Here is a 12,427-nt window from a genome sequence, read left to right on the forward strand (position 1 = left end):
CTGTGTCATATGCTGCAGTGGATTTATCCTCCCAGGATGATCCCATTCCATGTAATCAGGATAGCACTGGTTTAGCACAGATACCAGCAAGGGAGCCAAAGTGGTTTTCCTCTATCAAATCTTGGATTTCTCAGATTCCTGACAGGGTTGCAAGTAATGAATCTGCAACCCAGGTATTACAGAGTTCTATGGCAGTATGGCCTGGTTCTGGTACCTCAGGACACCCCGCTTTATACCCCCACAAGCGTGCGCTTGTGCATGTCACACAAGGCGACACGGATACCGATTCTGACACAGATGGTGATGGGGATGTGTTGCGGGGGTCCGCATCTCTTGCAGAGGGGGTGCAGTTGTTGATAGCCTCTATCAGGGATGTCTTAAATACCACACCTGAGCAGGTTGAGGAGGCTTTTTTTACCGAAAATAAAAAAGCCTCGCTAACCTTCCCTGCGTCAAAGGAGTTGAATGCTATATTTGAAAAAGCATGGGAAAACGCTGAGAAAAAATTCCAGATCCCTAAAAGGGTCCAAGTGGCTTTTCTTTCCCTGAGGAGGATAGGAAAAAGTGGGAAAACCCTCCGATTGTTGACGCATCTGTGCCCAGACTCTCAAAGAAGGTGGTTTTGCCTGTTCCGGGATCTACCGCCTTAAAGGAGCCGGCAGATAGAAAGATTGATAACACGCTTAAATCAATGTACACTGCTTCTGGGGCCATATTACGTCCCACTATTGCTAGTGCATGGATTGCAAAAGCAATAGTGAAGTGGTCGGCTACCTTACTTGAGGATTTGGATACGATGGATAGGGATGACGTTGCATTGTATTTACGCAACATACATGATTCTGCAGGTGTTATGGTAGAATCCATGAAAGACCTGGGTTCCATGGCTACGGGAATTTTTCCATGTCTGTTTCAGCTCGTCGGGGACTATGGCTGCGCCAGTGGTCGGCCGACGCGGAATCCAGAAGAAGTGTGGAGTCCCTACCAGGTCAGGCTCTCTTTGGGGAAGCTCTAGACGCGTGGATATCCACCGCTACAGTGGGTAAGTCTCCGTTTCTTCCCTCAGCAGCACCTGCTCCGAAGAAGTCCTTCTCTTCAGCTGCACCGCAGTCCTTTCGGCCTAACAAGCCTAGAAAGGCCAGAACAACCAATACCTTCTTTAGGGGTGGTCGGGTTAAGTCCAAGAAACCTGCCGCTGCAGGTTCCCAGGAACAAAAGCCTGCTTCAGGTACCCAAAGGTCCTCCGCATGACGGTGGACGGCACGGCCCGGAGGTGGGGCCTGTGGGAGCGTTCTGTCATGTCTGGGTATCATCCGGCCTGGATCCCTGGGTAGTAGATAGTAGATATTGTGTCTCAGGGATACAGGCTGTAATTTCAAAGTCTCCCTCCTCCTCGTTTTTTCAAGTCTGGCTTACCAACTCTGTTGGAGGATAGCGCAGTGCTTCAAGACGCTGTCCGAAACTGGTGGAGGCACAGATCATTGTGCCGGTGCCACCTCACATGCTGACCAAAGGTTACTATTCTAACCTTTTCGTGGTACCATAACCGGATGGTTCGGTCAGGCCTATTCTGAACCTAAAATCATTGAACCCCTTTCTAAAGGAGTTCAAGTTCAAGATGGGGTCTCTCAGGGCGGTGATATCAGGTCTGGAAGAGGGGGAATTCCTGGTATCACTGGATATCAAGGATGCGTACCTTCACATTCCGATCTGGCTGCCGCATCAGGCTTATCTCCGCTTTGCACTCCTGGACTGTCATTTTCAGTTCCAGGCCCTGCCATTCGGCCTTTCCACAGCACCAAGGGTGTTTACCAAGGTGATGGCGGAAATGATGATACTACTCCGCAAGCAGGGTGTGAACATCATCCCTTATCTGGACGATCTCCTGATAAAGGCATCGTCCAAGGAGAACCTGCTGCAGTCCATTGTTCTCACAACGCGACTGCTCCAGAGTCACGGTTGGATTCTGGATTTTCCAAAGTCACATTTGGAACCAACCCAGAGATTGTCATTTCTGGGAATGATCCTGGATACGGAAGTGCAGCGGGTGTTTCTTCTGCGGGACAAGACGTTGGTGAGCCAATCCATGGTCCGGGATGTCTTGAAGCCACCCCAGGTGTCTGTTCATCATTTGCCTATTGGGAAAGATGGTAGCCTCCTACGAGGCTCTCTAGTACGGGAGGTTCCATGGTCGGCCCTTCCAACTGGATCTCCTGGACAAGTGGTCGGGGTCTCACCTCCACATGCATCAGAGAATTAGTCTGCCGCCAAGGGCAAGGATTTCTCTCCTCTGGTGGCTCCAATTGCCTCACCTCCTAGAAGGCCGCAGGTTCGGGATTCAGGACTGGGTCCTGCTAACAACGGATGCGCGCCTCCAGGGCTGGAGAGCAGTCACTCAAGGAGTAACCTTCCAAGGACGGTGGTCAAACCTGGAAGCCGGCCTGCCCATCAACATCCTGGATCTAAGCAGTCTACACCGGTCTTCTTTAGGCGGCCCCTCTTCTGAGAAATCGTACCATCCAAGTGCAGTCTGACAACGTAACAACAGTGGCTTACATAAACCGACAGGGCGGAACAAAGAGCAGAGTGGCAATGTCAGAGGTGACAAGAATACTCCACTGGACAGAAAAACAAGCGTTGGCGCTGTCGGCCATCTTCATTTCGGGAGTAGACAACTGGGAAGCAGACACGATCTCCATCCAGAGGTTTTCAAGGAAATAACAGATCTTTGGGGATTGCCCCAAATAGACATGATGGCCTCTCGTCTCAACAAGAAGCTTCGGCGTTATTGTTCCAGGTCGAGGGACCCATAGGCAGTGGCAGTGGACGCCCTGGTGTCTTCGTGGGTGTTCCAGTCAGTGTACGTGTTTTCACCACTCCCACTCATCCCAAGAATCCTAAAGCTCATAAGGAGAACAAGGGTTCAAGCGATCCTCATTGCCCCAGACTGGCCAAGAAGAGCTTGGTACGCGGACCTTCTGAATCTACTGCTAGAAGAGCCAAGTCCTCTTCCTCTTCGGGAGGACATGCTGCAGCAGGGGCCGTTTGCCTATCAAGACTTAACACGGCTACGTTTGACGGCATGGAAGTTGAGCGCCTGACTCTTGCTCGGAAGGGCATTCCAAAGAAAGTTATTCCTACCCTCATACAGGCTAGGAAAGGGGTAACGTCAAAACATAACCATCGTATTTGGAAGAAATATGTTTCTTGGTTTGAGTCCAAGAAGTTTCCTGCGGTGGAATTTCAGGAGTGGATATGGGTCTGAGGTTGGGATCTGTGAAGGTCCAGATTTCAGCCTTATCCATTTTCTTTCAGAAGCAATTGGCTGCCCTCCCTGAGGTTCAAACCTTTTTGAAGGGAGCTCTACATATCCAACCTCCCTTTGTACCGCCTACGGCGCCATGGGACTTTAACGTGGTGTTGCAGTTCCTCCAGTCGGATTGGTTTGAACCTCTACAGGAGGTGGAGCTCAAATTTCTTACATGGAAGGCAGTCACTTTGTTGGCCTTGGCTTCTGCTTGACGTGTCTCCGAGCTGGGTGCTTTATCATGTAAAAGCCCTTACTTGATCTTCCATGAAGATAGAGCTTTGCTCCGGACTCGTCAGCAGTTTCTTCCAAAGGTTGTGTCAGCATTTCATATCAACCAACCTATTGTGGTGCCAGTGGCTACTAACACCTCAATTACTTCAAAGTCCTTGGATGTCATGAGGGCTATGAAGATTTATGTTGAGAGAACTTCTCGTCACAGGAAGTCGTACACTCTGTTTGTCCTATATGATCCCAAGAAAATTGGGTGTCCTGTTCTAAGCAGACTATTTCTCGCTGGATTAGGTTTACTATCCAGCACGCTTATTCTACGGCAGGACTGCCGTGTCCAAAATCTGTTAATGCCCACTCTACTCGTAGGGTGGCGTCTTCCTGGGCGGCTGCAAAGTTCTACAAGTTCGGCCTCTGATGATCTGAAGTTCAGTCAATCAGTTCTGCGGGAGCCTCCGCGCTCTCCCTCCCGTTCTGGAAGCTTTGGTACATCCCCATGGTACTAATGTGGACCCCAGCATCCTCTAGGACGTAAGAGAAAATAGGATTTTGGTTACCTACCGGTAAATCCTTTTCTCGTAGTCCGTAGAGGATGTTGGGCGCCTGCCCAGCGCTTCGTTTTCCTGCAATTGTTATCTGGTTCAGTACAACTTTGTTTTAGTTGACTACTGCATGGTTACTTGGTAAGTAGTGTTTCAGCTGTTGCTGAGTTGTTCAAGCTAGTTGTCTTGACGTGCCTTGTATGTGTGAGCTGGTATGAATCTCACCACTATCTGTGTATAATCCTTCTCTCGAAGTATGTCGTCTCCTCGGGCACAGTTTCTAGACTGAGTCTGGTAGGAGGGGCATAGAGGGAGGAGCCAGACCACACTCTCAAACTCTTAAAGTGCCAATGGCTCCTGGTGGACCCGTCTATACCCCATGGTACTAATGTGGACTCCAGCATCCTCTACGGACTACGAGAAAAGGATTTACTGGTAGGCACCAAAATCCTATTATCCAGAATATGTGTGCGCCATATAAGTAACTGGTAATAATAATAATCCTCCCTATATTATAGGACCTCTAAATGATTTCTGCAGTGTATTCACAAGATCACTAGATAATCACTTCTCAGTGTCTCCTTTTTTTTATTTAGTGTGGGTGCCAGTACTGGGGAGATACTAAAAGCACCCTTTATGTGATATTCCCTTATGTGATATGCAATTGTCTGTAGCAGAGGTTCCCAAACACGGTCCTCAAGGCACCCCAACAGTCCAGGTTTTAAGTATATCCATGCTTGGCCACAAGTACCTTGGTCTAGCTGAGCCATGGTTAGCTTTAAAACCTGGACTGCTTTTGGGAGCCTTTGGTCTAAAGTGTAGTTACTGGGAGGGGGCGGAGCTTCGTTATGGTGTCCGGCCTCTCCCTAGCTCCCACCTGCCGTTAATGACAGTTAGTTACAGGTAAGTGTGATCATCCCCCCACACACACATGTATTAGAGCTGCAGTACTGAGGCTGAGTACCCCTCATCCTTAGCATTGAAGGAGTTAATATTTACACCCATCAAATTGATCTTGTAGAAATGATGCTTAATTTTGTACTTCCCCTGATAGGGACAATTCAAGAGTAACGATAAAGCAACATCCCTCACGTTACTGCACACCGCTATAGAGTTGTGAGGTTAAATGAGCAATGTTGCAGACTCTTCTGGTAACGTTACAATCGTTCCCATGCTGTACTGACTGCACGTCATGTACTCTGCATTGTGGCCCCATCCTGTGATACAAGGGAAAAGTAGATTGAGACGCTGGGATCCTTGATTGTTGGGTCTGTATGAAAGGTGAGCCATGTAAATAACTACAAATACAATCGCATACACGATTACCACTATATGTCTGTTCGAGTTCCTGACAGTCAGAATACCGACAGCGGGATCCCGCAGGTAAGTACAGGGGTTAGGTACTAGGGGGATGAGTGTTGGGGGGGGGGGGGGGGGGGCGGTTGTAATGAGAGGGGGGATTAGCGCTAAAATGCAGGGTGGGTGAGGGTTAGGGTTAGGCTGCGGGAGGGATGGGTTGGGATTAGGGGGTTAAGATTTACCGCGATCCATCGGGATCCTGACTGCCAGGGTTTTGTACCCAAGCCCTGTGTAATGTCTATTCTCCATTTCTCTTACGTCCTAGAGGATGTTGGGGACTCCAAAAGGACCATGGGGTATAGACGGGATCCGCAGGAGCTTGGGCACACTGAAAAGACTTAATCTGGGTGTGAACTGGCTCCTCCCTCTATGCCCCTCCTCCAGACCCCAGTTAGACTTTGTGCCCAGGAGTGACTGGACACACACTAGGGGAGCTCTACTGAGTTTCTCTAGAAAAAGACTTTTGTTAGGTTTTTTATTTTCAGGGAGACCTGCTGGCTACAGTTTCCCTGCAGCGTGGGAGTGAGGGGAGAGAAGCAGACCTACTTCTTCTTAGTTTAAGGGCTCTGCTTCTCGGCTACTGGACACCATTAGCTCCAGAGGGTTCGATCACTTGGTGCGCCTAGCTGCTTGTTCCCGGAGCCACGCCGTCGCCCCCTCACAGAAGTCAGAAGTCGGGTGAGTATGAGAAGATCAGAAGACTTCAGGACGGCAGAAGACTTCAGTAAAGGTACAGCACAGCGGCAACGCTGTGCTCCATGCTCCCACACACATCACCAACGGTATTTCACTGGGTGCAGGGCGCTGGGGGGGGGGGGGGGCGCCCTGGGCGGCATGTTACTGGAGTTGAGGGCGGCATAAAGAGATTGTAGGTGCCTTGGCACCCTTTACAGACCCCCGCCGGCATTTTCTTTCAATTTTGAAATTGGCGGGCCGAAGCCCGCCGGGAAGAGGGCGGAGCTTCGTCCCGCAGCTCACGGGCGCCATTTTCTCCCTACACGCGGCTGAGGGATAGACGCTGCCGGGACCTCCACGCTTCTCTACAAAGTAACGGGGGGCCATTTCCAAAGGGGGGCCGCAGTGTGGTGCTTGAATTTAAAAAAGGCAGTGCTGGGTACATATATCGTTTGTGTCGATATATGGGCGCTGGGGTGTGAGCTGGCATACTCCCTCTGTGTCCTCTCTCTGGGCTTCATTGTGGGCCTGTCACCTAGCTGGGACGTTCTGTGTGTTGGGGTATGTCGGTACTACGTGTCGGCATGTCTGAGGCTGAATGTTATTCACCAGAGGAGGTTAGTGGGGGTGTGGATGCGGGGCTAGAATTGGGACTGTCGACGCAGCCGACACCTGATTTGCTAGCACTGCTCAATACGATAAATTCCAATGTAGCTTCCTTATCAAAGAGGTTAGATAAGTCTGAGTCACACACGCAGGTGTGGAAAAAGTCCATGGAAGAGGCTTTGTCTCAGGTACAGACCCCATCCGGGTCCCATAAGAGGCCATTTACTCAAGTGGTAGATACTGATACCGACACGGACTCTGATTCCGAGGTCGATTTCACTGAGGCTGCTTTACATCCACGGTTAGTTAAGAGTATTCAGTACATGATTGTGGCTATAAAAGATGTTTTACACATTTCTGATGAACCTGCGGTACAGGAAACAAGGATGTGCTTGTTCAAGGGAAAAAAACCTGAGGTGAAGTTTCCCCCCTCTCATGAAATGAATACTCTTTGTGAAAAGGCTTGGGAGTCTCCGGATAAGAGGTGGCAGATTCCCAAGAGAATTTACATGGCTTATCCTTTCCCCTCTGATGACGGGGAAAAATGGGAGGCGTCTCCAAATGTTGATAAAGCTCTATCCCGTGTGTCTAAGAAGGTGGCACTTCCGTCTCCTGACACGACAGCTCTCAAAGATCCGGCGGATCGCAAGTTGGAGACGTGTCTGAAGTCCATTTTCGCTAATTCGGGGGCTTTGCTCAGACCCGCTGTGGCGTCGGTATGGGTGAGTAGTGCTATTGCTAAATGGGCTGAAAATTTAGCTAGTGATATGGATACCCTTGACAAAGATAATGTCCTTTTAACTCTCGGTTATATTAAGGACGCTGCAGATTACCTAAAGGACGTGGCGAGGGATGTCTGTCTCTTGGGATCAAGAGCCAATGCCATGTCGATATCAGCCAGGAGGGCGTTGTGGATCCATCAATGGAATGCTGATGCCGACTCCAAGAGGGCTATGGAAGCGTTACCCTTCAAAGGTGCTGTCTTGTTTGGGGACGGCTTGGCTGACCTGGTCTCAACCGCGACTGCGGGTAAGACCTCTTTTCTTCCTTATGTTCCCACACAACAGAAAAAGGCACCACATCAGCAGATGCAGTCCTTTCGTCACAATAAATACAGGCGTGGAAAAGGTTCGTCCTTCCTCGCTTCAAAAGGTAGAGGAAGGGGAAGGAAACCATCTGCAGTGTCAGGCGCCCAGGACCAAAAGTCCTCCCTTGCTTCTACCAAGTCCACCGCATGACGCTGGGGCTTCCCTGGGGGAGTCCGGACCGGTGGGGGGCCGTCTACAAATATTCAGTCAGGTCTGGATTCAATCAGACCTGGATCCTTGGGTCCTAGAGATTGTGTCTCAGGGATACAAGCTGGAGTTTCGGGAGATACCCCCTCACCGGTTCTTCATTTCGGCATTACCAGTAGCTCTTCCGGACAGGGAGGTGGTGCTGGCAGCGATACAAAAATTGTGTCTACAGAGGGTCATTGTTCCCGTTCCCTCGTCCCAACGGGGGGAGGGGTTCTACTCGAGCCTCTTTGTTGTGCCGAAACCGGACGGTTCGGTCAGACCAATTCTAAATCTAAAATCCCTCAATCCATACTTGAAAGTTTTCAAGTTCAAGATGGAATCTCTTCGAGCGGTAATTGCCAGCCTGGAAGGGGGGGATTTTATGGCGTCAGTCGACATAAAGGATGCCTACTTACAGGTCCCGATATGTCCTTCACATCAGGCCTTCCTCAGGTTTGCGATACAGGATTCTCATTACCAATTTCAGACGTTGCCGTTTGGGCTTTCCACGGCTCCGAGGATTTTCACCAAAGTCATGGCGGAAATGATGGTTCTCCTTCGCAAACAAGGGGTTACAATTATCCCGTACTTGGACGATCTCCTGATAAAGGCGAGGTCCAAGGAACGGTTGCTGAGAAGTGTAAATTTGTCACTGTCGGTTCTGCGACCGCACGGTTGGGTACTCAATTTGCCAAAATCTCAGTTGATTCCGACCACTCGGCTGCCTTTTCTGGGCATGATTCTGGACACGGATTTACAGAAAGTATTTCTTCCAGAAGAAAAAGCTCTGGAACTGCAGACGATGGTCAGGGAACTTCTGAGGCCGACGAGAGTGTCGATCCATCACTGTACTCGGGTTCTGGGGAAAATGGTTGCGGCGTACGAAGCCATTCCATTTGTCAGGTTTCATGCCCGGGTGTTTCAGTGGGACTTGCTGAGCAAATGGTCCGGGTCTCACCTGCACATGCACCGGAAGAGAAGTCTATCTCCCTGAGCCAGAATTTCTCTCCTGTGGTGGCTACAAAGTCCTCACCTCCTAGGGGGACGCCGGTTCGGTATCCAGGATTGGGTACTTCTGACAACAGATGCAAGTCTCCGGGGCTGGGGCGCAGTCACCCAAGGAAGGAACTTCCAGGGGAAATGGTCTCTCCAGGAAGCTTGTCTCCACATAAATGTTCTCGAGTTAAGAGCCATTTACAACGGCCTGCTGCAAGCAAGAAGCCTTCTTCAGGGTCGACCTGTCCTGGTACAGTCAGACAACATCACAGCGGTGGCACATATAAACCGTCAAGGCGAAACAAGGAGCAGAGCGGCAATGGCGGAAGCCACAAGAATCCTTCGCTGGGCGGAACAACACGTGAGCGCCCTGTCAGCAGTCTTCCTACCGGGAGTGGACAACTGGGAAGCAGCTTTCCTCAGAAGACACAATCTCCATCCGGGAGAGTGGGCTCTTCACCAAGAGGTATTTGCAGAGGTGACAAAACGTTGGGGAATTCCGTTGATCGACATGATGGCGTCTCGTCTCAACAAGAAGCTCCCGAGGTATTGTTCCAGGTCAAGGGACCCCCAAGCCAGTGCAGTGGACGCCCTGGTGTCTCCGTGGGTGTTCCAGTCGGTGTATGTGTTCCCTCCACTTCCTCTCATTCCAAAGGTACTGGGGATCATTCGACGAGCAAGGGTTCAGGCGATTCTCGTCGTTCCAGATTGGCCAAGAAGGGCCTGGTACCCGGATCTTCAGGAATTACTGGTGGAAGATCCTTGGCCGCTTCCTCTAAGAGAGGACCTGTTGTTGCAGGGTCCATGCGTGTTTCCAGACTTACCGCGGCTGCGTTTGACGGCATGGAGGTTGAGCGCCAGATCTTAGCTCGTAAGGGTATCCCCAGGGAGGTCATTCCAACTCTCATTAAGGCTAGGAAGGAGGTTACGGCGAAACATTATCACCGTGTTTGGAGAAAGTATGTTTCCTGGTGTGAGTCTAAAATGGCTCCTGCGGAAGATTTTCACTTGGGGCGCTTTCTCCACTTTTTACAGGTGGGAGTAGGCGCAGGCCTGAAATTAGGTTCTATGAAAGTGCAGATTTCGGCTTTGTCTATTTTCTTTCAAAAAGAATTAGCGGTCCTCCCAGAGGTTCAGACTTTTGTGACAGGAGTAATGCATATCAATCCTCCGTTTGTGCCTCCTGTAGCTCCATGGGAGCTTGATGTGGTCTTACGGTTTCTCATGTCTTCCTGGTTTGAACCTTTGCGTAAGGTTGAATTGAAATTTCTCACTTGGAAGGTAGTTATGCTGCTGGCGTCTGCCAGGCGGGTGTCAGAGTTGGCGACCTTATCTCATAAGAGCCCGTACTTGATTTTTCATTCGGATAGGGCGGAATTGAGGACTCGTCAACAATTTCTGCCGAAGGTGGTTTCTTCATTTCACATTAACCAACCTATTGTGGTCCCTGTGGCTACGGAGGCTATGGCGATTCCAAAATCTCTGGATGTTGTAAGAGCGTTGAAGATCTACGTCACTAGGACAGCTGTTGCCAGAAAAACTGAGCCGCTTTTTGTCTTGTATGCTTCCAACAAAATTGGTCATCCTGCTTCAAAACAGACTATTGCACGCTGGATTTGTAGTACGATTCAGCAGGCTCATTCTTCGGCCGGACTACCGGTGCCGAAGTCCGTAAAAGCCCATTCTACCAGAAAAGTGGGATCATCTTAGGCGGCTGCCCGAGGCGTCTCTGCGTTACAGCTTTGCCGAGCAGCTACTTGGTCAGGTTCAAACACTTTTGCTAAGTTCTATAAGTTTGATACCCTGGTTGATGAGGACCTTGCGTTTGCTCAGTCGGTGCTGCAGAGTCGTCCGCACTCTCCCGCCCGTTCTGGAGCTTTGGTATAAACCCCATGGTCCTTTTGGAGTCCCCAGCATCCTCTAGGACGTAAGAGAAAATAGGATTTTGGTACTTACCGGTAAATCCTTTTCTCCTAGTCCGTAGAGGATGCTGGGCGCCCGTCCCAGTGCGGACTATTACTTGCAGTGTTTTCTTGCTGGTTAAATTAGTTTATACACGGGTTGTGTATTTCTTGTTTCAGCTTGTTGCTGTTGTTAATTCATACTGTTATCTGGTTTAAAGTTACTCCGGTTGTACGGTATGTTTGTGGTGTGGGCTGGTATGTTTGTAGCCCTTAGTTTAAACAAAAATCTTTCCTCTAAATGTCCGTCTCTCTTGGGCACAGTTCCTATAACTGAGGTCTGGAGGAGGGGCATAGAGAGAGGAGCCAGTTCACACCCAGATTAAGTCTTTTCAGTGTGCCCAAGCTCCTGCGGATCCCGTCTATACCCCATGGTCCTTTTGGAGTCCCCAGCATCCTCTACGGACTAGGAGAAAAGGATTTATCGGTAAGTACCAAAATCCTATTTTATATATGTGATCTGCCTCTATTACTTCAGTCACTGCATAATCAGCTGCAATACTTTAACGTTCATTGTTCATTTTGAATAAGCAGCAGATTACAAAGGAGCCCATCTATAATAATTGTATAACTACTTCAAAACCGACTTTCTCCTGAGTTATGTTACTTTGTTCCATAGGATGCTGGGCGGCATGCAAGAGCGGCACAAAGATGCACTCATCAAGTTGAGGGTGGCCCTGGTTCAAGAGATGGTACCTGATGAACTAGTAGAACATCTTGTGTCCAAGAAGATTTTAACTCCGTTTATGCAAGAAAAGATCCAGGTGAGCGGAGGATTAATCTGTCAGCGGGGTACTAACCTGGGGCTCTGTTACTTGCTATTAATATCCTACTATTGAGCAGAGTACAAGAACACTATAATGCTGTTCACTAAGGATTAGGCACACCCCGGGGAGGGTTAGGGTTAGGCTGCGGGGGACAGAATGTTAGGTTTAGGCTGCAGGAAAGATTGGTTAGGGTTAGACACCACTGAGGAGGGTCAGGCTGCGGGGGAGAGAATGTTAGGTTTAGGCTGCGGGAATGGGTGGTTAGGGTTAGACACCACTGAGGAGGGTCAGGCTGCGGGGGAGAGAATGTTAGGTTTAGGCTGCGGGAATGGATGGTTAGGGTTAGACACCACTGGGGAGGGTTAGGCTGCGGGGGAGAGAATGTTAGGTTTAGGCTGCGGGAATGGGTGGTTAGGGTTAGACACCACTGAGGAGGGTTAGGCTGCGGGGGAGAGAATGTTAGGTTTAGGCTGCGGGAATGGATGGTTAGGGTTAGACACCACTGGTTAGGGTTAGGCTGCGGGGGAGAGAATGTTAGGTTTAGGCTGCGGGAATGGGTGGTTAGGGTTAGACACCACTGAGGAGGGTCAGGCTGCGGGGGAGAGAATGTTAGGTTTAGGCTGCGGGAATGGATGGTTAGGGTTAGACACCACTGGTTAGGGTTAGGCTGCGGGGGAGAGAATGTTAGGTTTAGGCTGCGGGAATG

The 12,427-nt window shown here is 49.9% G+C and overlaps 1 protein-coding gene across 6 annotated transcripts in view; it reads left to right on the plus strand.

Moving 5' to 3' along the window:
* CASP2 (caspase 2) overlaps nucleotides 1–12,427 on the plus strand; it is a 189,820-nt gene that overhangs the window by 45,486 nt on the left and 131,907 nt on the right. For 3 of the 6 annotated variants that reach the window (XM_063962661.1, XM_063962665.1, XM_063962667.1), the window contains exons 1-2: nucleotides 4,952–4,983; nucleotides 11,574–11,718. In XM_063962661.1, the coding sequence (XP_063818731.1) occupies nucleotides 4,967–4,983; nucleotides 11,574–11,718 (162 nt within the window). In that variant the 5' untranslated portion in view covers nucleotides 4,952–4,966. The other 3 variants (XM_063962662.1, XM_063962664.1, XM_063962663.1) reach the window with 2 other exon arrangements.

The sequence above is a fragment of the Pseudophryne corroboree genome, chromosome 3 (genome assembly GCF_028390025.1).
Source record: "Pseudophryne corroboree isolate aPseCor3 chromosome 3, aPseCor3.hap2, whole genome shotgun sequence".
NCBI lineage: Eukaryota > Metazoa > Chordata > Amphibia > Anura > Myobatrachidae > Pseudophryne > Pseudophryne corroboree.